The sequence below is a fragment of the Lonchura striata genome, chromosome 9 (genome assembly GCF_050655825.1).
Source record: "Lonchura striata isolate lonStrDom1 chromosome 9, ASM5065582v1, whole genome shotgun sequence".
In the NCBI taxonomy this organism is placed as follows: domain Eukaryota; kingdom Metazoa; phylum Chordata; class Aves; order Passeriformes; family Estrildidae; genus Lonchura; species Lonchura striata.
Genome location: NC_140711.1, coordinates 23,482,714 through 23,508,618, shown reverse-complemented (window position 1 = coordinate 23,508,618; position 25,905 = coordinate 23,482,714). Strand labels below are relative to the sequence as shown.

The 25,905-nt window shown below is 43.5% G+C and overlaps 2 protein-coding genes across 24 annotated transcripts in view; one reads left to right on the top strand and one right to left on the bottom strand.

Annotated features, from left to right (window-relative positions):
* Window positions 1-25,905, bottom strand: part of MCF2L2 (MCF.2 cell line derived transforming sequence-like 2) — a 157,726-nt gene that overhangs the window by 55,633 nt on the left and 76,188 nt on the right. For all 10 annotated transcript variants that reach the window (XM_021543705.4, XM_021543715.4, XM_085587250.1 and 7 more), the window contains exon 15: window positions 24,628-24,716. In XM_021543705.4, the coding sequence (XP_021399380.2) occupies window positions 24,628-24,716 (89 nt within the window). The remainder of the gene's footprint in view (window positions 1-24,627; window positions 24,717-25,905) is intronic.
* B3GNT5 (UDP-GlcNAc:betaGal beta-1,3-N-acetylglucosaminyltransferase 5) lies at window positions 2,217-23,866 on the top strand. 14 transcript variants are annotated; one of them, XM_085587264.1, is made up of 4 exons: window positions 2,511-3,808; window positions 9,691-9,823; window positions 16,574-16,677; window positions 19,338-19,677. In XM_085587264.1, exons 1-4 carry the CDS (start codon window positions 2,927-2,929, stop codon window positions 19,389-19,391), a joined length of 1,173 nt encoding a protein of 390 aa, XP_085443390.1. In that variant the 5' UTR covers window positions 2,511-2,926; the 3' UTR covers window positions 19,392-19,677. The 14 variants fall into 14 exon arrangements, 10 of the variants coding, with proteins under 10 accessions (XP_085443398.1, XP_085443395.1, XP_085443397.1 ...); XR_014957237.1 differs by lacking the exons at window positions 2,511-3,808; window positions 9,691-9,823; window positions 16,574-16,677 and adding exons at window positions 2,363-2,499; window positions 22,386-23,866 and having other exon boundaries at window positions 19,338-21,302; XR_014957238.1 differs by lacking the exons at window positions 2,511-3,808; window positions 9,691-9,823; window positions 16,574-16,677 and adding exons at window positions 2,385-2,503; window positions 22,386-23,866 and having other exon boundaries at window positions 19,338-21,302.

The following is a 25,905-nucleotide window of genomic DNA, read 5'->3' as shown; positions in this document are numbered from 1 at the left end:
ATCAGGGGAGGTTTTCTGGGGAAAACCACATGTGAGGGGCCTCTCAGAACAGACAGCCAGATAGGACTGCCTCCTGCTTTGCTGGTTTAGAGACACAACCGGCTCTGCACTTCTGCCAGGGCTGAGGGGGCCTGATATGGCCGAGAAGGGATGTTTAAATGTAGTTTATAAGCAAATAAGGGTGGTGCTCTGAAAAACTCTCCTTACTAGCATCACTGGGGAAAAAAGAGGTGGAGCTTAATTTCTAAGTAAGTTTTATCTCAACAGAGGACCTAACAAGATTCGGTTTAATACAAAGGAAATGGAAAGGGGAAGGGAACATGGAAAGGAAAAAGAAGGGAAGTGAAAGTGGAAAGAGGAAGGGAAAATGGAAAGAAAAAAAAAGGGGGGGAAAGGGGAAAGGGGAAAGGGAAAAGGGGAAAGGGGAAAGGGGAAAGGGGAAAGGGGAAAGGGGAAAGGGGAAAGGGGAAAGGGGAAAGGGGAAAAGGGGAAAGGGAAGTCCATTTTACATTCTGTTTATTGAAAAATAAAATCTATTAAGAGATATAGACATAAGCTTTGCTGCTGCAATTTCGGGTCAGAAGCAGGATGAAGTGTGATTACTTCAATGACATCAATTGGAGAAAATCCAGATCAATCAAGATGGGGCATTAGTGAATACAAAGAAAAGGTTGTGGATCCTTTGAGCAGATGTCACTTTTCAGGAAAAAAGTGGACACAACTGTATGTCAAACTCAGTTTCTTTGCAGTGCTGATTAGAAAGTCATTTTTGTTCCAAAATTGAAATATTTCTGACTTTGTTTTCTATGGACCCAGTTCTTCAAATCTTTTAATTATGTCTGAATGATGTTTCCACATAAACACACCTTTAATTTTTAAGTTATCTCCTAATTTTGAGACTGACTCAAAATCAGTCAATTTTTTTGTGACTCATTGAAGCTGTATTTTCTGGGACCTGCATTATCCAGACACAGATAATGCAGAAATGCAGACACTTAAAAGTAAGAAAGAAGAATAATGTATGGAAAAAAACTCACCATATTTGTGAACTAGGGAAGGAATCAACAACTATCATTTTGGTAAGAAAAATGAATGGTGCTTTTTTTATAAGGTTATTTCTATTGTTTTTTAAACACTGCTCAGAAAACATCTCAAATCTCCACAATGACCTACAAACTTTTCCTTGTAAGGTGAACTGAAGATTGCACAGAATTATACTTCATCTTACTCCAGAATCAAACAGACAAAGAAAAATCTGGGAAGGCTGCTATAAAGTATTTAGTCATACTAAGTCACATACAGGAAAAACTCCTTTCCTAAGGAGAAAGTAGAAACTCTTAAGGAAAAATTCCTTAGGCCTTGAAGCTTCCCAAGCAAAACCTGTATTGCAAAACAACACATCCTTCCATAGGATCATCAGCCGCTCAGGTTTTACCCTTGCTCTACTTTTGCTGGGTGACCTTGACAACAGTATTCCTATCTCTGTTTTCTCTCTTGTGTGTGAAAAGAAAACAATTCCTTGCCTCACAAAGATGTTGTCAGATTTATGGTTGCAAAGTGACAAACAGACCCTAATTGTCATGATATGCAATAGTTAAATTTCTATGAAGTCACTGATGAGGTCAGGAATGATTCAGATCAATCACAGTCATGTGAAAGAATTGGAGATACACAATGGGTTTGTGTTTGATATTTATAGACAGCAAGAAATCTATGATTCTGTGATTCTACAAAATTACACAAGGCACAGCATTGTAATGGCTTTTCAAGTGAATTTGAATGCCATTTTTAACCGAGTTTTTATCTTCACAAAAGTTTGGCAAAACTGTATTCAATGAAGGTGAGTTCACAGTATTTTCTTTGGTTTGTTTTTTAAATACTTCTGTCTGAGCCCTACTGCCCATGGAGACTGACTTACTCTTGGTGTTCTTCAATGAATCAGGCATTCTCCTCAGGCTGGTGTGAGGAAGTCACTAAGATTTGTGGGGAAGGTGAAAAAGAAACCCTAAATCGTGCTCTTTACTCCTCTGAAGATTCCCAACAGCAAAATGAGACAAACAAGTTTCACTGTGACCTACAAACTAACTACCCAGCAATAAGATGTTATTTGGCACCTCGGAGACTTAGAGGAGCAATTAGCTTAACTTTTATGGCGTCCCCTAAGAAATGTTTAATATCTAAGTACTTCAGAACTTTTAGCACATCACTTTCCGCGCTGTGAGCGTCAGCGCATGACAGCTTTCCCACGTCGCACGCTGCAGTCTCAGCCTGCCCAGCTGCTCGGGAGCAGCGCCGCGGGCGGGCAGGGCGTTCGCGAGCAGCGGGACGCCCGAGCCGGGGAGGGAGCCCGGGCCGGGCGCGGGGAGCGCGGCGCAGGGGGCGGAGCCGGTGGCTCCCGGGCCGCCGGAGCCCGTCTGCTGCCGGGGAGCGCCGTGGCCCGGCCCGTCCCTGCCGCCCGGGAGAGCCGGCGGAGGAGAAAGCAGCTCTCCGGCCAGTTCGGTAGGTGAGCTGCGGGGATCTCTGCTGGGTGTCTGTCGTCCCGCTGCCCCTCGCGCTTTCTGAACTAAGAGCGGCCGGGCTGTTCGTCCCTCTGATGGCTAAAGCGAGTGCCGGGTAACTAAAAGTAGTGAAAGTATTCCGGTTTTCTAAATGCTATTTTTTCCTCTTCTCTGCCTGGCTTCAGGGATTGTAAGAGCTGGTCTATTCAGGGGAGGAGGGTGTCTCACTTCTCCGCGTTTCAGGAATTGCGGTTCCCTGCTTTGGACTAACGAGTTTTCCAACTGCTTTGTCTCCAAGGTTTCGGTGCAGACCGCATCCATTATCGCCGTATGCGCTTGCCGCTCTCCCGTCCTAAAGAAGGGTCTTGTTGGTGTTTGGGATTTCAAATTCCTGTGATAAACGAGACCCAAACTTCAGTGTAGTTTTGATGTCTGTTCTGGTAAACCTTTTAGCAGATTTCCCCCAAACCTCTGATTGTCTGGTAGTCGATTATGTTTTAGGGAAAAAAAAAAAAAAAAGCCAGAAAAAAGCTTTTTTGTGGTTATTTCAGGGTCTTTCTCATGCCCTGAGCCTTGGAGGGAAAACTCACGGCCACTCGAGCATTGCAGTGAAACAACCCATTCAAAGGCGCGCCGTTTCCTCCCGCCCCTTGTTCCAGCAGCCCCTCCCGGCTTCCTATTCCTCCAAACAACTTTTTTCCTACAAGGAAAAGTGTGGGATTTTTTTTTTTTCTTCCTCCACTGTTCCCACACAAGAAACTCGCAGATCCGGCTGGGAGTTTCTCCGCGCAGCCCTGCGTTGCAACACGGGGACGCGCCCCCGAGAGCGCCGGGGCTGCCGCCCGCCTGCTGAGCGCGGAACGTGGGCACGGAGCTGCCGCCGCCCCGAGCAGCCTTTGGGCTCCCGTAGGAAAAATCGGCAGAGAAAAATCACTTTAGGGAAAAGGAGAGTGAACGCTTTCAAAAAGGCGGTTTGCGCGAAGCAAAGCTTTTTTGGTCTGTGCTGTTGGCCAGGCTGCGGAGCTCCCGAGGGGGGAGGCTGGCGGCGGGGGGCGTGCAGGGACGGGCCCCCGGCTCCCGCCTTTGTTCCCCCGAAGGGGCGCCCGCAGCCGCATGGCTGGGAGCTGTTCCCTGCCCGCCGCCCCTCCCAGGCCGCTCCCGTCTCCGCGGGTGCTCCGGAGGACGGGGCTGGGGGGAGGCGCGGCGGTGGGCAGGATCGCCATCGCTCTGGGGCTGCCGGGAGGCGGCAACAGCCTTCGGGGGAAAGCCCGTGGGGGCGGCGGGGTGTCCTCCAGCCCGCGACTTTCCCGGTATGTTCGATTCTCCTGGGCTCCAGAGGTTTCGGGAGAGCTGGGGATGCCCTTGTTGCCGCGCTGGGAGGCGGACGCGGGGCAGGGCTGCGGGTTCGGCCGGGCTGGGGGCGGCGGGACCCAGGAAAGGGAGAATCGCAGCGCCTCATCTGTGCGGGGAGCACAGAAATCACCTGAGCTGTTTGGGAGACAGTAGCTTCCTTAACTGCTTCTGCGCAAGATGTTGGATGTATCCGGAGACGGGAGATGCCGGTGTAAGCAACTACATGGAGTGCAAGACAATGATAAGAACCTCTGTAATTATCTTGGCAAGGCAGTGCAGAACTCGGTACGTGCTGCAGCATCCTCAACTCAGATACCCAGCCGCATGCCTGAGGATCTCTTAGCAGTAGTGTTGAAACTACTAGTGCAGCTGTTGAAACCTGGTTTGTATAAGGCTGTCTGGTTCTCACTTCTCCTCGGTACTTGCATTTCTTCTAGCAGTTGAAAAGGAAAAAGGATGGGGCTAGAAAAGGAACTGATTATTTTTTAAAAGGAAACATAGCTGCAGTCTAAGGGGATTTTGTTGAATAGGGCAGGAGACAGTAAGTCACTGTTGATAACAGCTGTAAAATATTCTAGCAGTATCCCAGAAGCCTGGACTGTCACATAGAGCTGGGTGTTGCTTTGCTATTATGGAAGTTACTGGTTGTTTTTCCAAGAACTTGTTTCATACAAGTCCACCATCTGTTATATACAGAAATGTAGTATCACAGTAAAAATGCGTGCTTTTTTTGCAGGTAAGGGGTTTGGAGTTTGTTTTTCTGCTTAGAAATATAATAGTATCTGCTTACTGGTTGTCTTCCACTGAGTGGAACAAAACTGTATCACTTGCTGCTTTCTCTGAGATCCCATATTATTGAGAAATAAACTGGTTGCTCCTGCTGCCCAGGCAGCAGTTGTGACAGTCTCTCTGACATCTGGCCAAACTGGAGTAGTGAGTACTGCTGATATGAATGGTAATTCACCTACAGATTAGGGAGAAGCATGTGGAAAACCCTGCAAGTCATGGCTTATCGTTGGAAATGCCAGTGGCTGATGTGTTTGGTGTCACTTTGCACCACCAGCGTTACAGCATCCAGGATGTACTGAGCGTTGCCTCTGCCATGGTTATCCCTCTGCACCTGAGCAGTTGTCTAGGTAATCCTCTACCTTGAAGATGTTGGTTACTAGGGGTACAAGAAATACTGAGGGGGTTTTGTTGTTGGGAAACCTCCCTGTGGCATTGCTGTTACTGCAGTGGGTCTGGCTGGGACTTGGGACTGGTAAAAAGAGGGAGGGAACCACCTGATGTTGAGCATTATACTACTGTGATGGATTAGCACTGCACTACTGGTTCTTCCTTCCACATGGCACTTGCAGAGATTAGTCAGATACCTTCCTTAGCTTCCTAAAATGAGCACAGCTCAAGTGAGGCTATCTCATTCAGTAATAAGTAATCTTTAAATTCCTGTGGAAAGCAGCATGGCCCACCTCTGTCACGTTGGCCAGAAGTGGAAGCAGGATTTTTCTCTGATAAAGGAGATATATCTTTGGATTCTTTGCAACATTTGGCATATTGTGGTCCAGATCCTGAACTGAGATCTGTGCATTCCTGAGTCTTCACAAACTGAAATAATAGATATGGATACTAGAGGTCCCACTCTTTCATAAGTTTTCCTTGTAGGACGTTTGTCCCTGGCAGCAAAGGGGAGAATGCTGTGGAAGGATCTTTGAAAGATGACACTTGACTTACATTTTATAGTCAATGGGGAAACCACCACCATGCATGAAGTAGGATGATGACACACCTTGATTTGGGATTTGCAACATTTTAGAATAAACCTGAAGCTTACTTGTTGCTTGGCCAGCTGTGTAGTCTGATCTTCAACTCAGAACTGTGGTTTGGACATGCTGTGGCTGCTACATGCCCAAATAACTCAGAAAATCTAACAGATCCCAGGGCTGCTTAAACAACCTGCAAACAGATGACCTCAGAAGAAGGGAATGCTGTAAGTAAAAGCAACTTAGTTGGCATCACTGTTGAAGTGGGACATACATGTACACATTGCAATGACCAAAGGCTGTAGGATTTCCTTCCTTGGCTTTCCTGCAAAGCAGTTTCATGAGGTCAAGGTTGACTGTCTGATACCAACTCCAGCTTTCTGAATGTAGTTTAAAACTTGAATAAAAAATGGTCACTCAGAACTCCCAGGAATGCTTCTGTGCTCTGAAGGTTCATGACCACCCTTCACATGCAGCAGCAAAACCTCACCAATTCAGGTGAGGCAGGAAATTGGAAATAAAGAACATCTTTTGTCAACACAGAGCATATGGTTGGAGGTGCTTTGGGACATGGCAGCAAAGGAAAGGATTTAATTGGTCCTTTGCATTTAGAGCTAAGGAAAGTTTCTTCAAATTGAACATGCTGTTGACCTGCTAAGACTGATCACATTTCTTCTCCTATCGTATCCTGCAAAATTTTTTTCTTCCAGTCTCACTTCCAGTAAGACCTGAGAACGCTTTTCAGACAAAACAGACCTTTTGTCTTAGGGCAGAAAACTTGATTTTTCTTGTTCTTTAAACTGCTACTCATCAATAGCAGTTTACAAACAACACAGCAGCCCTGTGCCCTCAGCCCTCGATTAGCTGTGTTTTTGTAAGGAATATGGAACAGAGGAAGGATGCTTGACTTAGTTAACTAAAGGATGCTTAGTCTTTAACTTTGCACTGTGCACCAGACTGTGCAAGCTATGTGTTTTACTGTTAAAAATACACAAAGAGCTTTCACACAAAATGCTTTCTTCCTTGTAATGTTCCTGACTTTCCAGTAACAAATTTATTCACTACATTTTTACTAGGAAACCTTCTAGTGAGTAATAAGGGTTGCAAAGGGACCCTAGCTATGACTAATTGTTTGCTGAGGTTCCGACTGCTTTGTCGGCAAGCCGTGAGTAAAGTCCTGTGGAAATTACAAATACTGGCTTTCTAGTGCATTGTTTTCCAAGTTCAACTTTCTAGACCGATTAGGCTTCTTTAGCGACATTTTTGGTTTTCCTTCTTAACTCGTGCATTAAGTCATCCCTGCCTTGCAAGTCTCTGCTCCCATCTTTGTAGCTTCCTTCTGCAGTCCACAGATTGTTTTTTTGTGGTTCTCTCTCATTGAATTATATTTGTAGTTTCTACTTAACTCCATTCCACTAAACTGTCCTCCCAGCAGTTCCTAAACTGGTGCTGTGTGTATGCAAGTGCTGTAGGTAGTTTGTTACATTCTTGGCCTTACATTAATCTTGCAGAGAAGTGTGTATCTGTATATACACACATATATACAACAGACATGTATTTTTTATATATGTAAAAATATTATTTTACTGGCTCTTGATGTTATTGACTAGCGTGACCTATTATCCATTTCACCTAAGATGAGACAAGCACTTCTGGTTAAATTCAAGAACACAAGTTCCTTGTTTAATTTACAAAGACTGTCACCTTGGAGAAATCTCCAGTGCTTATTAAACACATTGAGAGTGTTTAGCAGCTCCTTTGTTTGACTTTTCTTATCTGATTTGCATCTTGAGGAACTCTGCTTAGCCCTCTGTTTTGTGGCTTGTTATGGCTGTTTGTTAACAGCTCTCAGGGAGGGCACTTGAGCCATGGTGAGTTGGAACTGCGGGATGCTGTTCCTAGCAGCTGTACCTCTCTGTTCCTCCTAAGTGCACGGAGTGGGGAAGGAGGGGTGCTTTACTTTGGTTTTCTGCCATGAGCCTATGCTCGTCCTGCTTCCCATTTAATAACACCTAAGAGCAGGCAAATATCTCCTGTTCAATCCCTGCCCTTGTTGCATTGCAGAAGAGGATGTATAAAAGCCAAAATTCTCCTTAGTTCCCACAGAAGTAGGAGAGGACTAATGGAATTCTTCCCACCCTTGCAGACAGGCTTAAACAAAGCCTTGCACCGCTATTATCCCAGCCAATCTGCAGCTCCTTTGTATATGCTGAGGTGGCTCTCAATCCACATTATCCTAAAATCTGAAATGCTTACGTCTTTCCGGCTGGCCTGAGGCAATCATGGAGACCCCCAATATGCATGTAGAAACCTTCAGTACTGAATCTGTTTTTAAATTTTCAAAGAACTATCAGCTTGTGAAATATTTGACGGTCTTGAAAACTTTAAAATGTGCAAACCACACGAGAACCTTGAAACTTATGTAATCATATAAAATAATTGAAATGAAACATTTCACTGCTGTACTAATAGAAAAGGATAGCTGGATAGATGAATCCAGATGTCACAGACGTGCTAAATCAGTGGGGAAACATTATCCTGGCTGGTCTATTGGTGGCCAGCTCATCGAGTACACTTATAATAGCAAAAGTTTGCCGTCTTCTATAACCCTCTCCCCTAACTGACAGCTCCTTCCCAAGAAGTGGGATCTTCTATACAAATTGAGATTGGAGAACATGAACCTTACAGGTTTGGATAGTGCTTGTTTGTTTAGAAGTTTGGTTACTCAAACTCCTCTATCTCCCGTGCCTCTTGACATAACGTTTCTTCAGTTTCAATGCTACAACTATTTTGGGTTATTCTTTGCTCTGTGAAAACGGTGAATGCTTTCAGAATTGAAGGCTGGAAGTTAGGAGAAATGGACAGTCTGATGTATTCCTATTTCTAGAAAATGATTTGCCTCAAGTTAGAGTGACACTTTAGTTGAATTTAAGGTGCTGTTTGTGTAGCTTTAATTTTAAAGTAGTTAAAAATGTACCTTCTTTAACTTCTGTTAGTATATCTTGAATGACTGGTACTTCATGCTTTTATAGAAAATGTGTGTGTGTGTGTGTGTGTGTGTGTGTGTGTGTGTGTATGTGTATAGTATGTATAAACTTTGCATTTACACAGCATCTGCACAGTTTTATCAAATTACTGCTGAGCTATCCCAAATGGTAATTAATCTCTTAAGAAAATAACTGCAGTACAAGTGCTAAACAAGAAGTGAATGTGTGATAGGACAGGCTGATTGCTTGGTTCAAATAGATGCATTTCCTATGAATGAAAGAAGACAACCCACGAGATGGGATTATGCAAGAAGCAGACAGGGGTCATTAACAACGTTCCTCTTCCCTCAGCCTCGAGCAGAATACAGCATTTCTCTCTTTCTGCTTAAGTGCTGGTGGTAGCTAAGCACAACAGTGAATGGGAGGGGGTGAGGATGAACAACAGCAGACTCTGTTCGGGGCCAAAGAACAGTGGGCAATGGCTGTCTCTTCTTAAGTGCATGTAAATCTGTGGGTGTATGGAAAGATGGAGTGGACTGGGCAATATTTGCTCTTGGTGATCTCAGGAGGAGGCCTCTGAAGTGTTGTAGTGGCAGCTCCACTGCAGTCATGGGAGGGGATGAGTGATTAGCGGTCATCTTAAAGAGGTTCTCTTCCTGATTATCATTAATCAGAAAGCTCATTTTTAATAATTAATTATATATGCATGTGTGTCCTTAGATATTGATAGAAGTATTGTTTTTCTCCATGGAGCAGCTTCCTTTCTAGGCTGATCCTATAGTTTAAATTACTAGATCTGTGTGTGTAAGAGTGTGCTTTGCTCGAGGTACAGCTTTGTGCGTGGTGGATTCAGTGTAGCGTTGGACCCTGTGCTTGCTGGGTGTGTGCATGTGGTGGGGAAAGCATGGCCTTGAAACTGCAGACCTGGATACCTTCCTGACAACAGAACTGTAATCCAGGCTATGTTTCTGTTTGATGAAAGAGTTTTCAGTAAAAGTGATGTCAGTTCTGACTGATGGGATCTTAGGATGGGAATGAGCACTAGTGTTCTGCAACCCATCTTCCTCAAACTCTTGTGTATGTGCTTTGCAGGTTGCAAGCAAACCTGAAGATTTGTCTCCCTGGGCTCTACTTATATGTTTGGGAAAGGATCTGGAGCAGAAAAGAGTGATGCAGGACTTCTGTCATGGTCAGTTGTCTATAGAGCGTAAATGGTGTCTGGATGGTAAGTCAGCATGAGACTTGTCTGAGTTGAATGAGCCATGCTTAAGAGAGCAGCTGAGATAATTTGGGAAGTCTTGATGGGATGATACTCTGCTATGTGGACTCAAGAGTTCACCTCTGTTCTGTGCTAACTTCAGTGCAGAACAGGGAGAGTTAATCTAACAGAGCACTAAAAAAACCCACAATACTCCCATACCCTGCAAGTTAACCAGTATATTTGACATTTTTAATTACAACATGTTTTATCATCGCTGGCCTAACTGAAGGAGAAAAACACAATAATTTGGCACAAAACCACCCTGCATCCTCATCTAAAACTGAACTTAGAAATTCTCATTTGTCTGTCTTCCTGCCTCAGTGCCTACATTGTAGTGGCCCATGCAACAGCCAAGCTCTTGCTGCAGTGTGGGACATCTATTTGGAGTTAGATGCTGAATTAGATTAAAAGGCTACAGTATTGTCTGAGGAAGAGGGGAAGCAGATGAGAGAATATTTACTCTGGGATTAAAATCTTAAACCTAGAAATGGCCATGGTGCAGTGGTGTTAACTTTCAGTTTAAACTAGCCCTTCACACACTTTCTGACTCACTGCATTATTTTTAAGTATTCTTACTGGGCAAAAGAAAGGTTTCTGAGAAGCTCCATAGAAAGGCAGCTTGAACTAGTCTTACAGTTAGTTGTGTCAGTCTGAAACTTGACTTCCTCTTTTAGTTGGCAGCTAGCATGGAAAAAGTCTGCTTCAGTTGTTTGGCTTGATTTTCAGGTATGGCCTGCAGACTGGAACAGAAATCACCTTGGATTTGTGGGGAAAATAGGCAGGAAATAACATCTCTAAATCTAGCTGCAAATAAATATCTGAATGGGCTTACTTAAAACAGGCACCCTAAAAAATTTTTGATTAGGTGGAGCCCTGATGTTGTAGCTCATCAACTGGAACATGCTATGAAACAGGGACATTCAGTATTAATGCCTAACTAGGGAATTTCCAATATATTTTCTTTCACTATTAAGTTTTGTACTGGACCCTTAACTGCTTGCTATTTCATAATTTCTTTCTCTACTATGGGGAAAATAGTTTTCTTCAGTGTTCAGTTCAAAGTGTGCAGTGTTTAATGGGATGTCCTTCTTGCAAGATTGTCTGAAATCCACTTCTGTAAAGACGTGAATACACTAATGTGGGATAGAAAGTAGTGGCGAGCCCTTTGTAATGCCTCTTGTGGTCCTTGCCCACTTTTGCAGGCAAGCTGTGTTTATATCCTGGGAGTAAGTGATATTAGAATCACTAGAAAATTCATTACACCACTTGCACAGAAGCTTACAGATAAGACTCCAAATACAAACAGAAATGATCTACTGTAAAATGGAGAGGGAGGTGACTTTCCAGAAGCTATAGTAATGGAGTAACATTAACAGCTGCAGTTAATGTGCTCTGCTCCTTTGCTACCTCTTTGTGCCTTGGTGCATGGGAAAATAAAGAAATGTGTGCCAGAATCATGTCTTTAAATGTGCAAGTGAACTTAACGTAAATTCAGACTGCTGCTCAGAGCATCATTAGAGATTGCTGCCAAAACAGATGTGATGGGTTGTACAATAGGTGCCTTTACAGCCTTTGTATCTGAGTCTCAAGAGTTCTGACTTGTCTGTGTGGAAGTTGAGTGCTTAACTTCGTCCTTCCTCTCAGAACATGAGGACATGTGGCCTCAATCATGCCACTGACAGGCACAAACTTCAGAATGTTATCCTTACTGTCAGTGCAAAGAACAGGCTCTTTTCACCTAATCTGCTTCATGTAAAACAAAAAAAATCATGTTGGTGCTTGTGCTTTTTATGCAAATCCCTTGAAGTAAATGACTCATATTTGGGAGACTCATTCTGGAAAATGCCATCCTTCTAGGTTGTATGAGGAAGAGTCTGCAGTGGATATGGGAGGTTAAAACAACTGAGAACTGCAGTCTCATGTAGACTGATGCTTGAAAGATGTGGTCCTGCTCCTCTCCTGCCATCTCCATAGAGGCTGTTTTGGACAACTGATCTTGATAAAAGCAATTGAAGAAGGCAAATCTGTTTTCTCTGGCAGATGTCTCAATATAAATTGGCTTGTAGCAGCTGGGAAGTTTCAGCTTATTTTAGGGGAAATCATTCTCTCTCTTTCCACCCAATAGTGGAAAAGTAGAAGAAATCATTCTCTTTCTTTCCACCCAATAGTTACAGTAAGTGCAAAACCTCTGTAGAAACTAAATCTCTATTGGCAATTAGCTGCTTCCTGGCAGTGCTGAGCATTTACAACCTGTTTCTTCTTCCAGCCCTGAAGAAATTGAACTGCTTTGCTCAATTGCCATCTAAAGCTTTGCCATCCTTTTAATATCTCTGCCAACATTGCTCAGCACTTGCAAGTTTTCGCCATCAGTGAGAATCAGCAATTGGGCACAGCTTCAAATGGCTCATTTTTCTAGGTGGTGGTGTAGTTATTCTGATACAGAACTTCCCTGGACAAAGTGTTGTGCTTCTATGCCCATTGTTTTAAATAAGGGTATTCCCGAGCAATTTCAGAATCATTTAAGGAGTTTGTGTTCTGGAAAATGCTGAATGTTCACCTTCATGGGAAGTCAGGTATCTGTTCAACCTGAGAATTCCTCAACACATACACAAAGAGAATGTAAGAATGCTGCTGTACCATCCCAGGAAACTGTACCCTCAGTAGGAGCTTCAGGCAAACTCAAGAGCTTGCAGGTGAAGCCTGCATTGGAAGTTGCAAAAGATGGGTTATATGTTCTTGAAACAAAATTTGCAAAGCTACTGTCAGTCATTGCTGCATTATGTTCCTTATTGATGCAACATCTGTGACCTGATTGTAAACTTTTCATAGATCTTTGGAACACACGACTATTTCCTTTTGTTAATTCCATTGCCATTGTGACTATGTTTTCCTAAAGAATACTTGTCTGAGCTGGTTTCCATTTCTGAGCAGTTTGGGCAGAACAAGGTGTAACAGGGGGAGTCTACATTTTTGAAATTATTTTCTTTGCAGGCTGTTTGTGACTTCTTTTCTTCTTGGTGCTTGCAAATTATGTAGGAAGGCAGCCTTAGCTAAGCAACTTACTGCATCTTTTTTTCCTAAAGTGATCTTCTGTCACTATGGCAGGAAGTTCTAGAAGTGCCAGGAACTGTCCTTTATTTTGTGGCACAGGTCACATAACAGAAGAACCTGAAGATTAATATGTAAGTGCTTAATATATAAGAAGTTTTTAAAAAGTGGGAAGTGAAGAAGGAGGACATAGGCTTGGGAAGAGATGACAGATAACATGACTTGTGAAGACACGTCAACAACAAAAAAACCATCAGAGGAACCTGGGTTACATAATCTTGTAGCTAAGCAGTAAAGTCCATTCAGGCTTTGCTCCCACTAATTTAGACGCATACTTTTGTCATCTTCAATTACTCAATCATAATGAAAAATCTTGATAAACTTGTGTCTTGATGGCTTATTTGATGTGTGAACTTGGCTAGATTTCCTTTGGACTTTGTGTAAACAGTACATAAATCAATACTAGAGACGGGAGAGTTCAATTTCACAGGAATTATAACTGTTTAAATTGCTTCAAACACAGCAAAAAAGGTTTCCAATTTTACTTAACAAATAAAACTCTCAAACATATCAAGACATGGTCTTTGAACCCCATAGTCCCTTTCTAAGATATTTTAAAAGCTTCTAAAAAATCCAACTCACTCTTTTCAGGATTGTTCCATCCTTACACTAGACTTGACACATCTCTCTGAATTTAAAGCCAGGAATGATAATCTTGGCCCATGCAGCATTAACTGCAACATAATCTTCCTCTGTCACCTCTGTGGCTGGGCACATTCCTTTAGTGCGTAGAAGTGGTGACATCTCATGTCACATCTGACATCAAGATGGAGCAAGCAGGATGGAGTGCAGCTGAAACACACCCCTACAATGTGACTTCTAACCTGGGCATCCATTCCAGTGTCAAACAAGCTGATACGGAGTAGCTCGTGTGACAGAACTATCCCAAGCTTAAAGCAAAAGCCTGTCCTAGGGCTTCAAAATTTCTGTAGCACTAGAGCCTGGCAGTAGGCTTAGAATTGAAAAGACTGAAAGCTTTAGAAACTGTGTGTTACATCAGGTTCTACAAAAGAAAATCCTTGCGTCCTATTGTGCACTTAGGTTGGCACAGCTGGACCTCAATTAGCCACTTTCTGATAATTCTTTCAGGGATTCAGCATGTTGCTTTTTGGAGGGTAAGAGGATGGGAGGAGCTAAATTTGGATTGTTGAGCAACTATATAAACTCCAGAGCTGTTGCTAGCTGTGGAAGGTTAGTGTGGTAAGGATGAGAGGGCAGAGTGACTGTGAGGCTGTCCCCAAAAGCCAAGGACAGACAATACATGGACATAGAAAGCAGCAGCTCTTCAGATTATTTCTGTTTGGAACTAGGCAATGTTTGAGGTCTTCAGTCTTTCTGATAGATCTTCTGAACTTTAACCAAGAGTTGCTGATATGAAAGGGCCAATTGCTACAAGCTGACTGTAAAAAATGGTTCTATCTAAAATAGTGTTTTGTGGTATATCCTGGCAAAGCCATTGTGATCTGAACTTATCTTCTGTCCTAGGTGGGAAGAGTGAAAAATAACTACACATTATGATCTTTGTCCTAAAATACATGTCATGCTGGGAGGTGGTGTATTGAAGCCTACCCTGTGTATGGTACCACATGACAAAATTTGTAACTGGGAGTTTTGAGATGTTTTCTCTGGGCAGTCTTAGTTGGTCTCTTGGATTTAGGTTTTTATCAGGGTGATATTAGTTGGAAAAATCTCCATGTTAGACGTCTTTTGTGTAAATGTTGTCTCTTCCTAGTTCTTCCTGTGAGGGTCTGTGCCTCTGGTGCATCATGTCTAGAGTGTCTTTATTTCTCTTTAGGATGTGTCTTGTTTGCCTCTCCTTAGCTGACTTTCCAAAACTCTTCTACTTCTATCCTGAAACAAACTTCATACTGACTTTTTTCAAAAGTTAAAGTAGGTCCCTAAGGATTTGCTTTTCCATAGTGGCCACTCTTCAAACTATTGAGTTTGCAAGTCAAACTATGTCAGCTCCTCTTTCACCCTAGAATACATTCCAGATGCAAAACACAGAACAGTGGACAGTTGCTACAATGAGTCATGCTTGTGGAAGTACTGAAAGGTTAAATAAACTCCATTAGCAAAGACAGGATTGCTACAGGATGGCAAAAGCCTGCAGTACTTGCAGCTGGGGGGAATACCATAGGCAGCTCTAATCTTAAATCTGCAGAAAGAAAGGCAGTTAGGAACTGTGTAGGGATCCTTGGTTCTTACAATCTTTTTCCAATATTGGAGTAGATTTAACAGCTTTCAAGCCGCAAGTAAGAAATTGCACAACAAGAGGAAATCAAGTAAGAAAAAAAATCAAGAAAGGAAATCAAGTAAGAAAATGCACAACAAGAGGAAAACCACCTTAGTTATGGTCAGAAAAATGACTGTCAAGTGCGGTTTTATCTCTGTTCCATGGTGTTTCCTCTTGCTAGGGAGAACACATTGATGAGTTGGATTGCTTTGTTTTCCTGGAATGATGAAATTTGAATAGCAGTAAATAGCTGCTCTGTTGTCTTGACTTGTTTTCCAGGTAAGGGAAGGACAACATGACTAAGTCCAAAGGCTGGGTTATAAAAAGTTCTGATAATCAAAGAGACCCTACTTGGGCATTTGTACCTTCAGCACACATCTCCATGCTTTTTTTGAGAGATGGAGGAGTGGGTATAGACCATCTTAAATTTCATCAGTATTGCTCATCTATAGTCACATATTACCTGAGAAATATTTTTCTGAGGAGAATTCTGAACAACTTTTGTTTACTAACGGTTCATCCAATTCCACTGAACTAGAACAAGGAAATGACAGACCAGATTGTTCCAGCCCTTAGCCAGTTAATTTTACAGCTCTTTTTTTTTTCCTCATAGGAAAAATTCTCTTACCAGCATCCCTGACTACAGGAAAGGGTGTTAGGGAGCAGAAAACTGAGTCTATGCATGCCTCTTGTCCCATGCTACCTGCTCCATATTTAAAGCTATTGCCATGACGTGTTTTGTGGTGGGTTTTTTTGGTGGGTGTGTGGGTTTGGTTTGAGTGTTGTTGATTTTGTTTTTTTTCTGGAGACTGTTTTTTTTTCCCTTGTGGGGAATAACTGTCATATAGGTTAGTTTCACTGCTAGCTTGCAGTGACCATGTCCTTTTTATCTGTGGTGTTGGCTGTTGTCTCCTTTTACGTGATGGCTTTGGCAATTGCAGACTGTTTCCTGAACTTCTTATCCAAGTGTAATCCAAAAAAGTTGTATTTGGTGATGACTATCCTTGTGTTTACCAAGGTAAACTTTGCTTTAGGTGGTTAAATAGATTGCCTTGTGCTCCCTTTGCTTTCAGTCCTCTGTTTTATAATTATCATCATGGCAGTGAACAACCTGACTACTTGGTGGCTTCAGACTCCCTCCTTCAAAAGAAGCTACCAAAAGTTGGGATTTCTATAACGCTCCAGCTTGTCTTCATCCCTGTGCTTCATCTGAAACAAGAGTAAGCTTTGCAATAGTGTTCTATTGTAAAGTTGCTGAGTTTATAACTCTGACGTGCATTGTTTAACTTCATGTTTCCAAAATAAAAAGGGTTTAAACTGATACTATAAAAAGTGCTGACTGACTTTTATTCACCAAACTGCCCATACAGCTTTTCTGTTATGCATTACAATCTGCAATCCTCGGGTACACCAATGCATGGTTTCCATTTTGAGCAGCTGGTCCCCTTCCTGGAGCACCACAAAATTGCCCCAGGTATTCTTATCACTGTATACTCTGTTGTGTTCTCATCATGCTATTCTAGTTACAAGACTTCAGATGGCTAAAACAATCTCAAAATATTTGTGTTGCAAATAACTTCTGACTTGAAAGTGATAGCTTGTGTTCTCTTGCTTCTGGGATTGTTTCCATACAACAAGTGCTTAGTTCGTGGGATGTCATTCCTTATGGTGCTAGTCCTACACCTCTTGCTTGAGAGCTGATTTTGGCTTTTTATGGGATGAACAAGTAGTTGCTACTTCAGGCTGCTCATGTTTGTGATACAGAAGAGACAACCCTGGCTACAAGAACCAAATTATAACATGTAGGGCAAGAAGGCTGAACTTGGGTGGCTTTTTGTGCTTTGGATTCTTCACACTTAAACCCTGGCCGGTAGCAGAGACAGTGGTGCTGTAAGTGTGAGTGGTGCGGTGTTGAGAGGTGTACCTGTGGCAGGGGTGCCTAACGGGAGAGTCAGTGAGTGTGTGTGTCTGTGTGCCAGTCCGTGTGTCCGTGTGTCAGTCTGTATGCCAGTCCGTGTGTCCCAGGTAACATGGGTGTCCGAAGGGGTCGGGCAGAGCCTGTGTGTTTGGGTGTCCGTGTGTCCGTGTGCCTGCGTGCCAGTCTGTGTGTCCCGGGTAACTTGGGTGCCTGAAGGTGCAGGCCGGCAGAGCCTGTGTGTCCGTGTGTCTGTGTGTCAGTCCATGTGTCCGTGTGCCAGTCCATGTGTCCCCGCTAACTCGAGTGCCCCAGAGGGACTGGGCAGAGTCCGTGTCTGTGTGTCTGTGTGTCTGTGTGTCTGTGTTTCAGTCCATGTGTCAGTCCATGTGTCTGTGTGTCAGTCCGTGTGTCCTGGCTAACTTGGGCACCGGAGGGGCTGGGCAGAGTCTGTGTGTCCCTGTGTCCGTGTCTCAGTCCGTGTGTCCGTGTCTCAGTCCGTGTGTCCGTGTGCCTGTCCGTGTGTCCGTGTGTCAGTCCGTGTGTCCATGTCTCAGTCCGTGTGTCCTGGCTAACACGGGTGCCAGAGGGGCCGGGCAGAGTCTGTGTGTTTGTGTGTCTGTGTGTCAGTCCCTGTGCCGTGTGTCGGTCCGTGTGTCGGTCCGTGTGTCGGTCCGTGTGTCCGTGTGTCGGTCCGTGTGTCGGTCCGTGTGTCGGTCCGTGTGTCAGTCCGTGTGTCCGTGTGTCGGTCCGTGTGTCAGTCCGTGTGTCGGTCCGTGTATCCGTGTGTCAGTCCGTGTGTCAGTCCGTGTGTCGGTCCGTGTGTTGGTCCGTGTGTCCGTGTGTCGGTCCGTGTGTCCGTGTGTCCGTGTGTCGGTCCGTGTGCCTGTCCGTGTGTCCGTGTGTCGGTCCGTGTGCCGGTCCGTGTATCCGTGTGTCGGTCCGTGTGTCGGTCCGTGTGTCGGTCCGTGTGTCCGTGTGTCGGTCCGTGTGCCGGTCTGTGTATCCGTGTGTCGGTCCGTGTGTCGGTCCGTGTGTCGGTCCGTGTGTCCGTGTGTCGGTCCGTGTGTCGGTCCGTGTGTCGGTCCGTGTCTCAGTCCGTGTGTCCGTGTGCCGGTCCGTGTGTCGGTCCGTGTGCCGGTCCGTGTGTCGGTCCGTGTGTCGGTCCGTGTCTCAGTCCGTGTGTCCGTGTGCCGGTCCGTGTGTCGGTCCGTGTGTCGGTCGGTGTGTCGGTCCGTGTCTCAGTCCGTGTGTCGGTCCGTGTGCCGGTCCGTGTATCCGTGTGTCAGTCCGTGTGTCGGTCCGTGTGCCGGTCCGTGTGTCGGTCCGTGTGTCGGTCCGTGTCTCAGTCCGTGTGCCGGTCCGTGTGTCCGTGTGCCGGTCCGTGTGTCAGTCCGTGTGCCGGTCCGTGTGCCGGTCCGTGTGTCGGTCCGTGTCTCAGTCCGTGTGCCGGTCCGTGTGCCGGTCCGTGTGCCGGTCCGTGTGTCGGTCGGTGTGTCGGTCCGTGTCTCAGTCCGTGTGCCGGTCCGTGTGCCGGTCGGTGTGTCCCGGCTCGCTCGCTGGGTGCCGCAGGGGCCGGGCGGCAGCGGCCGTTGCGGGCTGCCCGCGCCCCGCGCCCCGCGGCCGTTGGGCCCAACGGGCGCTCGCTCCCCTCAGGCCGGCGGGGCCGGGCGGGGCCGGGCGGGGCCGGCCTGGGGCTTGCGGCCACCGAGGTGCGGGACGAGGCCGCGGCGACGTGCCCAGGGCTGGGGGAGAAGGAGCGGCGCGGGCGGGGCCCCGAGCGTGGCCCGGCGCTCGCTGCCCGGGAGCAGTCGCGGGGCTCCGCCTGGCTCCGGGTCCAGCCGACCGCCGGCCCAAGAGGCATTTGTGTGCCTTTTGTAAACCCGGCCGTTCGTCGGTGCGGCGCTCCCCGGGCCTAGAGGAGTTTAAAAGATTGTCATCCACCCGCTAACGGCAGCGGGGGTTTCTAAGAAAGAGGTTTCTGTGTCAGTCTCCTCTCTCACTGGCCTCCACAAGCTTGCTCCGGGCCACTGACTGCCTCTGACTTGCTGCCAGTCGGCTCTTTTTTTTTTTTAATTTAAATTTTGAGGAGTGGGAGGGATGTGTGCATGTGGGTGGTGATGGGCAATGACTGAAAAGTCGGCTCATTTCCATGACCAAACCTAAAACCAAATGTGTCAATAACAGCTCACTTAAACTTCTCTCTTCTCTCCCTTCAGAATTGGCAGGTGTTCATCTTCATGAAGGAAAGAAACACTAGAAGTTCAGACTAGAACTGTAGTGTTTGCATCAAGATGCCCCAAAGGGAAAATACTCATCTGCAAGCCTCATCTTTCAAAACTGCCTGTGTTCTTTCAATCAAAAGAAAATGTTTTTTGAGAAAGATGACTTGTGAAGTCTGTGAACAAAGCTGTCTTCACAAGGATGCTGAATGAAAGACATCATGCCTTACAAGGGACACTTATCTTGAAGGGTGACACTGTGCTCTTAAACTAAAACACAGGCACTGTAAAAGCACTGCTCCTGAACAAAAATAAGGATTATAAAAACTGCATCAGAATGTTTGTTAGTCCCAGAAGAGTCAGAAAATGCCATTTTTTGCAGATATGTGCCACTTGCTTCATACTGTGTCTCATGATTTTTTGGGTACCATTTGATAATCACATTATGAGCCATATGAAGTCCTATTCCTACAGATACCTCATAAATAGCTACCATTTTGTGAATGACAGCCTATCTATCAGCAGGGATAACCTGAACAGAGTATCAAGATACCAGTACTTGATCAACCACAGAGAGAAATGTCAGCAGCAGGATGTCCTTCTCCTATTGTTTGTGAAGTCTTCTCCTGAAAACCGTCATCGAAGGGATGCAATTAGACAAACTTGGGGTAATGAGAAGTATGTTCGTTCTCAACTTAATGCCAACATTAAAACCCTTTTTGCTTTAGGACGACCAACACACCATCTGCGGAAAATACAGCAGCAAAGAGAACTTGAGCTCGAAGACCAGAAATACCAGGATCTGATTCAGCAAGACTTCTTGGATACTTTTCACAATCTTACTCTTAAATTGCTTTTGCAGTTTAGCTGGGTGAATGCCTACTGTCCTCATGCCAGGTTCATTATGTCTGCAGATGATGACATATTTATCCATATGCCAAATCTCATTGATTATCTCCAAAGCCTCACACAAATGGGTGCTCAAGATCTCTGGATTGGTCGTGTCCATCGCGGATCCCCTCCCGTAAGAGACAAGAGCAGCAAATACTATGTTCCATATGAAATGTACCAGTGGCCCTCATACCCTGACTACACAGCAGGAGCTGCATATGTAATATCAAATGATGTAGCAGCTAAAGTCTATGAGGCTTCATTGACTCTGAATACAAGTCTTTATATAGATGATGTTTTCATGGGTCTCTGTGCTAATAAAATGGGAATTGTACCACAATATAATGTATTTTTTTCTGGGGAAGGAAAGGCTCCATATCATCCCTGTATTTATAACAAGATGATGACATCTCATGGACACGTAGATGATCTTCGCCAGCTCTGGAAGGAGGCTACAGATCCCAAAGTTAAAAAGATTACTTCAGGGATTTGGGGTAGAATGTACTGCAAACTAGTCAAGATTGTGCTTCTCTGTAAACTGTACTATGTGGACACGTATCCTTGTTCAGCTGCGTTTTCTTAATACTTGAATATCTGCATTTAAGATCCACTGAGCCAAGACAGAGCAACAACATTTTAGGTGTTTATCCAAAATATATGTAAACATGGAAAGAGGTAAAATTTACATATGAATACTTGGGGTGGGCAGAGGGAGAAGAAGATGATGGTCCCAGGGTCCCAGATTCTGTTCAGAGACTTACTGGAATAGCTCTCCTGTTATACTTCAACTTTTTACATTGTAGCCTGTTTTTTTACACCTTTCAAGGGATGCAAGTCTGGATTACAAGTGAACTCTAATGGACTTGACTTCTAGACTTTGTAATGCTTGTCGAAAATATGTTTCTTTGAACTTGTCAGTAAGTCTTGATGATTTTTATAAAAGCTATGTGAACTAAAGCATGTGGCAAAAAAAAACCCCCTGTTATACCAGAATGGAGTAGACCTTTCAAAGCATGAGGAAAGTGGAACTTCTGACTTGATGAATGAGGCTGGCTATCACAGTAGTTTAAGGTAGTGTAAACTCTCTACAAATATTCACCATTTTTCAGTGCTTCATACAAAGTCAGTCTGAACATGCACAGCTGACAAATAGTGAGTGCTAGAAGTGAAGACCTGCTACAATTGTTTTGTCAAAGCTGCCTAAATCTGAAATAGGGAAACTGTCTGGATGCCCTCTGATTTAGTGGTTTTAAATAACAAAGGAACCCCCTTTAGAACTGGAAGCTATAAAAAACCAAATACCACTCACGTGACTGGTTGGGCTAATATTTCTCTGTTTTCTGAAAACTGAATCAGCACATTAAAAAAGCTCAATCTTTAATAAGCAAGTTAGTTAAATTTTCTCCTAATAATGCTTCTGTTTTCCAATATTCTAGAGGTGAAAAGCTAGCAAAAGTCCCTGGGAATGTTACTTAGAGCTAGTTAAAGACTTAAAAAAGAAAAATTTAATGCTTGTACTAACAGAGAGGGAGGGTATTTTCTGTACAAACTGACTTTGCATTGAAGGGATAGGAAGATGGTGATTCACACCAACTCAGTTCACAAATCATAATAACTAAAATATTTCTCCTGAAGTCAAAATTGTCTTTAAAATTCCAGGGTTGTTTGTGTCCACAAACCCCTGTACCTTGAATATATCTCAACGTGAATATCACTTGCAAGGGAACAAAATGCCTGTGCTTTGTAAGCTAAAACAGAGCTAAGTGATGTGCAAACTGCAGCCCTTATGAGTTGTCCTGTGGTGCCATAAAGATACTGCAGAGAACCAGAGTTGCGGGCTGCCTGCAGTCCTTGCACAGCTCAGTCATGGTGCTTCCACAGACTCTCAGGACAGATATCTTAGTTGCTAATTTCCAAAGCTGTGGCAGCTGTACAGGACTTGCTAGTTTGAAGCTGTGAGTAGTAAATTTGGTGTAACTAATGGCTACTGCTCTTGGAGCTGCAGGTTTTGTGGTTTGAATGGATAATGGCACCTGTCAGTGCAGACAGAATCCAGGAGAGAGCTTGCTGACTATTCTTTAAGCTCTTCAGATGGAGGGTAGGTAGTTTCTGGAACTAAGTCAAACATGTAACTTTGTATCATTGGTTTTACAGAAAGAAGATAAGATTCCTAACGGGTTCCAAATGTTGGGCATATAAAGAGCTCACAAAGAAATAATTTATCAGCATCAGAATGACTGACAAGTATGACAAGTACAGCTATACTTCAGAAAGAACAAATCCAGTTCCTTTTCTTGCCTAAACAAATGGATAATAGCACTGGGGATGTAGATCTTTCTAACCTGTTGCATACAGAGAAAATGAATGCACATATAGAGAAAGTATTATTGTGTATTGAAGGAAAGCTGCTTCATCAGATTTCTGACTTCTTGTGAGCTGTTTAAATCAACAAAGCTGCACAGCAAAACTGCACTGCTAGAAAAGCCACCCTGTTCACTGAAGGGAAAGAGGGTCTTCATATGCAGTATGCAACCAAAATGTGCTAGTAAGACTATAGTCTTCCAGCATATCTACGTGTCGGGATTTGTTTTCACTCGTATTCGCAAATGTAAAGTAATCTTTAAGTAGCTTTAAATAGCTAACATCTAAAACGCTGCTTAAATGTAGTTGCCATTATCTGAAAATCACTTTTGACCATTGAAATACTATGTGTTACAGTTGGTTTGAGCTTTGTTTGGATTGTTTCTTAATCTTAAAAGGGCCTTGTTTGTAGTAGGCATTTTCTTTTGCTGCAGTGAAAAGAAGTTGCTTGTTGAATAAAAAGGAAAGCATGAAGGTACACCTTTCAAAAAATAGAAAAGACATAGAAAACTTCATCTTTTCTGGTTCTAAACACAAATTAAGATTTGTACACTTCCATCAGGAATCCTTTTTAACAATAATCTCAGTGCTCCAATGCAGGGCTGATAGGTTTTACTTCAAATAAAACTGTATCAGCCTGAATGGTCACTCCTCATAAAGAGTTTGACATTGTTGCACAGCATATTTAATGCTATTTTTTTTACCTGTTTGTTTGGTTTGCATCAGTTTCCCTTTGATATTACTAATTTTTATACAAAGTATTCAATATTTATTCTTAAAGTTTGCTCTGTACCACAGAAAGATAGTTGTTTTGTAAAATTTGTTTTGAATAAACAGACTTATTTCTTTTAAAAAAAGTAAGAATACAGAAAAGGTAAATATCTCTTGTTGCTTTCTTTGTAACTGACAGGATCAATTCTGATACTTTTAAGTGTTGTTCCGAGTTCCCTTTTACAAGAGGACTTCAAACTGCCCCTCATTCTCCCCTTGCCTCTGATGTGTGCAAAAGGCAAAATTTGTGTTCCCAAGAAAAGAGAGAGCTCACAAATTTGTTTAACAAGCTTCTAGGTCTAAAGCTGTGTAAAATTGCCAGGTATTAGAAGCTGAACCTGTTGTTATGGTTATAATTTGTATGTTCTCTTCAGGCAGCCATTCCCCTGGAGATGCATATGTGTCTACACAAGATTTCAGATCATACTTTGGAAAAGTAGCTGGTGGTTTGGGGACCAGACATGGTATTTTCATAGGGTATAATTAAATTCAGATAATTATGATTTGTATGTCTCTCCAATTTGTCTGACATAATGTATCAAGTTAGGGATTTTACAGGTGGAGTCATTTGCATCAGGTAACTCAGTGTACAAGACAGGGGCATAACTAAAGCATGAATTATCTAAATGACAGTGAAGAAGAGAACAAAGGAAATTAAGTCAGGATTGTGGCATTTGGCTTCTTTGCAGGGGGGTTTTGTTGTGGGTTTTTTGTTTTCTGGGGTTTTTTTATTTAATTGTTCCCTTTGACCTAGAAACTGCAGTTCAGCTAAAATTGTGTTTGCTTGATACTTTTTGTGGAAGTGATTCAAATAGCTGGTGCTTTAGAATGCATTGTTAATAATTTTTTTCTCAAGCTTTTGCAGAAATTTGAGCTTGCAGTTAAAAAACCTGGAAGCCCCTCAGAGGTATATAGTCAAATGTGAATATTCTGAACACTATGAGAGGATCTTTTTAACACCAGGGTTTTTCTGTAAATACATGCAAGACTTATTCTAATGACTTATTTTCTCAAATCTTGTAATTAATACTTCTAAGAGAAAAAAACTGTAAAAAAGCCCCAACCCAAAAACCATAACTCTTATTTGCTTTTCCATCTGCTAGACTCGGCATAAATGCATGGCTGTATTTCAGTGACTTCATTATTGCTAATTATTTATTAATCTGGGGGAACTTCAAAGAGGTTGTAGAGAATGTACTACAAATGCAGCAATTTGCATTCTAAGAAGAAAAAAAAATACAGCAGCTCATATGTGCAGCCTTACCTCCTCCTTGTTGACAAGTTCTCATCACTTTCACTGGTCACCAGGACTCTGCTAGATCCTCCTTGACTGGCTTCATGCATCACTTCAATCTGAATGAGAAGGACATGTTAAAACTGAAAATAATTACTGATGCTTTCATTTAGAGAACTTTAACTCTTTGAAAGAATAAAAATCAGGTCCTACCTAACCTAGAAAGTCACTAGACAAGTTCAAATAATTGAATTCTAGATGTGCAGAAATATCTCCTATTTATAATCTCCATCCTTGCTCAGTGCTGGTGTGTAGGCATTCCTTACTCCAGGCAAAGTCATTATATTCTTGCACCACAGAAGGGGAATTACCTCCTTGTGTAGATAATTACAGGCATAATAATCTGTTCTTTAGACTCTGGAATACTATTTTTTCATTTCCTGTCTGAAGCCAACCCAAAGACTTCACATTTCCAGAGTTCTTTGTAGAATGTCCTGTGGAGGAATCTGGGAATCCTCCGTGTGCCTCTGCGAAGTGTCTGTGTCCCAGCAGCAGTGCTGGGTGAGGCAGTGCTGAGCACAGGCCCCTGTGCAGAACCCGTGCCCAGGCTGAAACAGAGCTTTTGCACAGCTCCAGTGTTTGTTTTGATGAACACTCATATACTCTCTTGTCCAATCTTGCAGAGTTGGATCATTTCAAGTGCTCTCCAGGCAAGTTTTCAGCAGGCTTTTCCTCCTTTTGCCTGCAGCTTTAAGAGCACCAAGCACTACTTGCACTTACTCAACAGCCAATCTCTTCAAATTCAGTTAAACAACCCATCTGCTGAGTTTGCTGTTAATCCAGGCTAATACCTAAATCCCAGCAGAATCCAACTTCCCGAGCACTTTCATTTCTAAGGGCTGATTCTTGCATTCTATATTGCTAAATTATTTAGCTGGTTGATGATAATGATGGAATCCAGTAATGAACTGTCCTCATATGAACTATTACCAGAACAATGGGGAGGAAAGGGAGGGGGCAGAATTTGCAGTGTAGTATTGGAAAGTGGATTTAAAAATTAATGAATGGATGTTTTATAAAGCCTATACCATGCTGCTGCATACACCTAACTACGTGGGAGAAATGCAACTGATTACCTGCATTACTGATGAGAGTAAAACTAATTCTGCAGTCACCTTCTGTCAGTTTAGGCAAAGAGGAGACCCACCTGGATGTTCCTGCTCATAACAGTGTTTTACTCTGTGCTTATTGCTGAAGGTATGGGCTGTGCTGGCCATTTCAGAGAATGGATTGCATTTAATTTTTGCT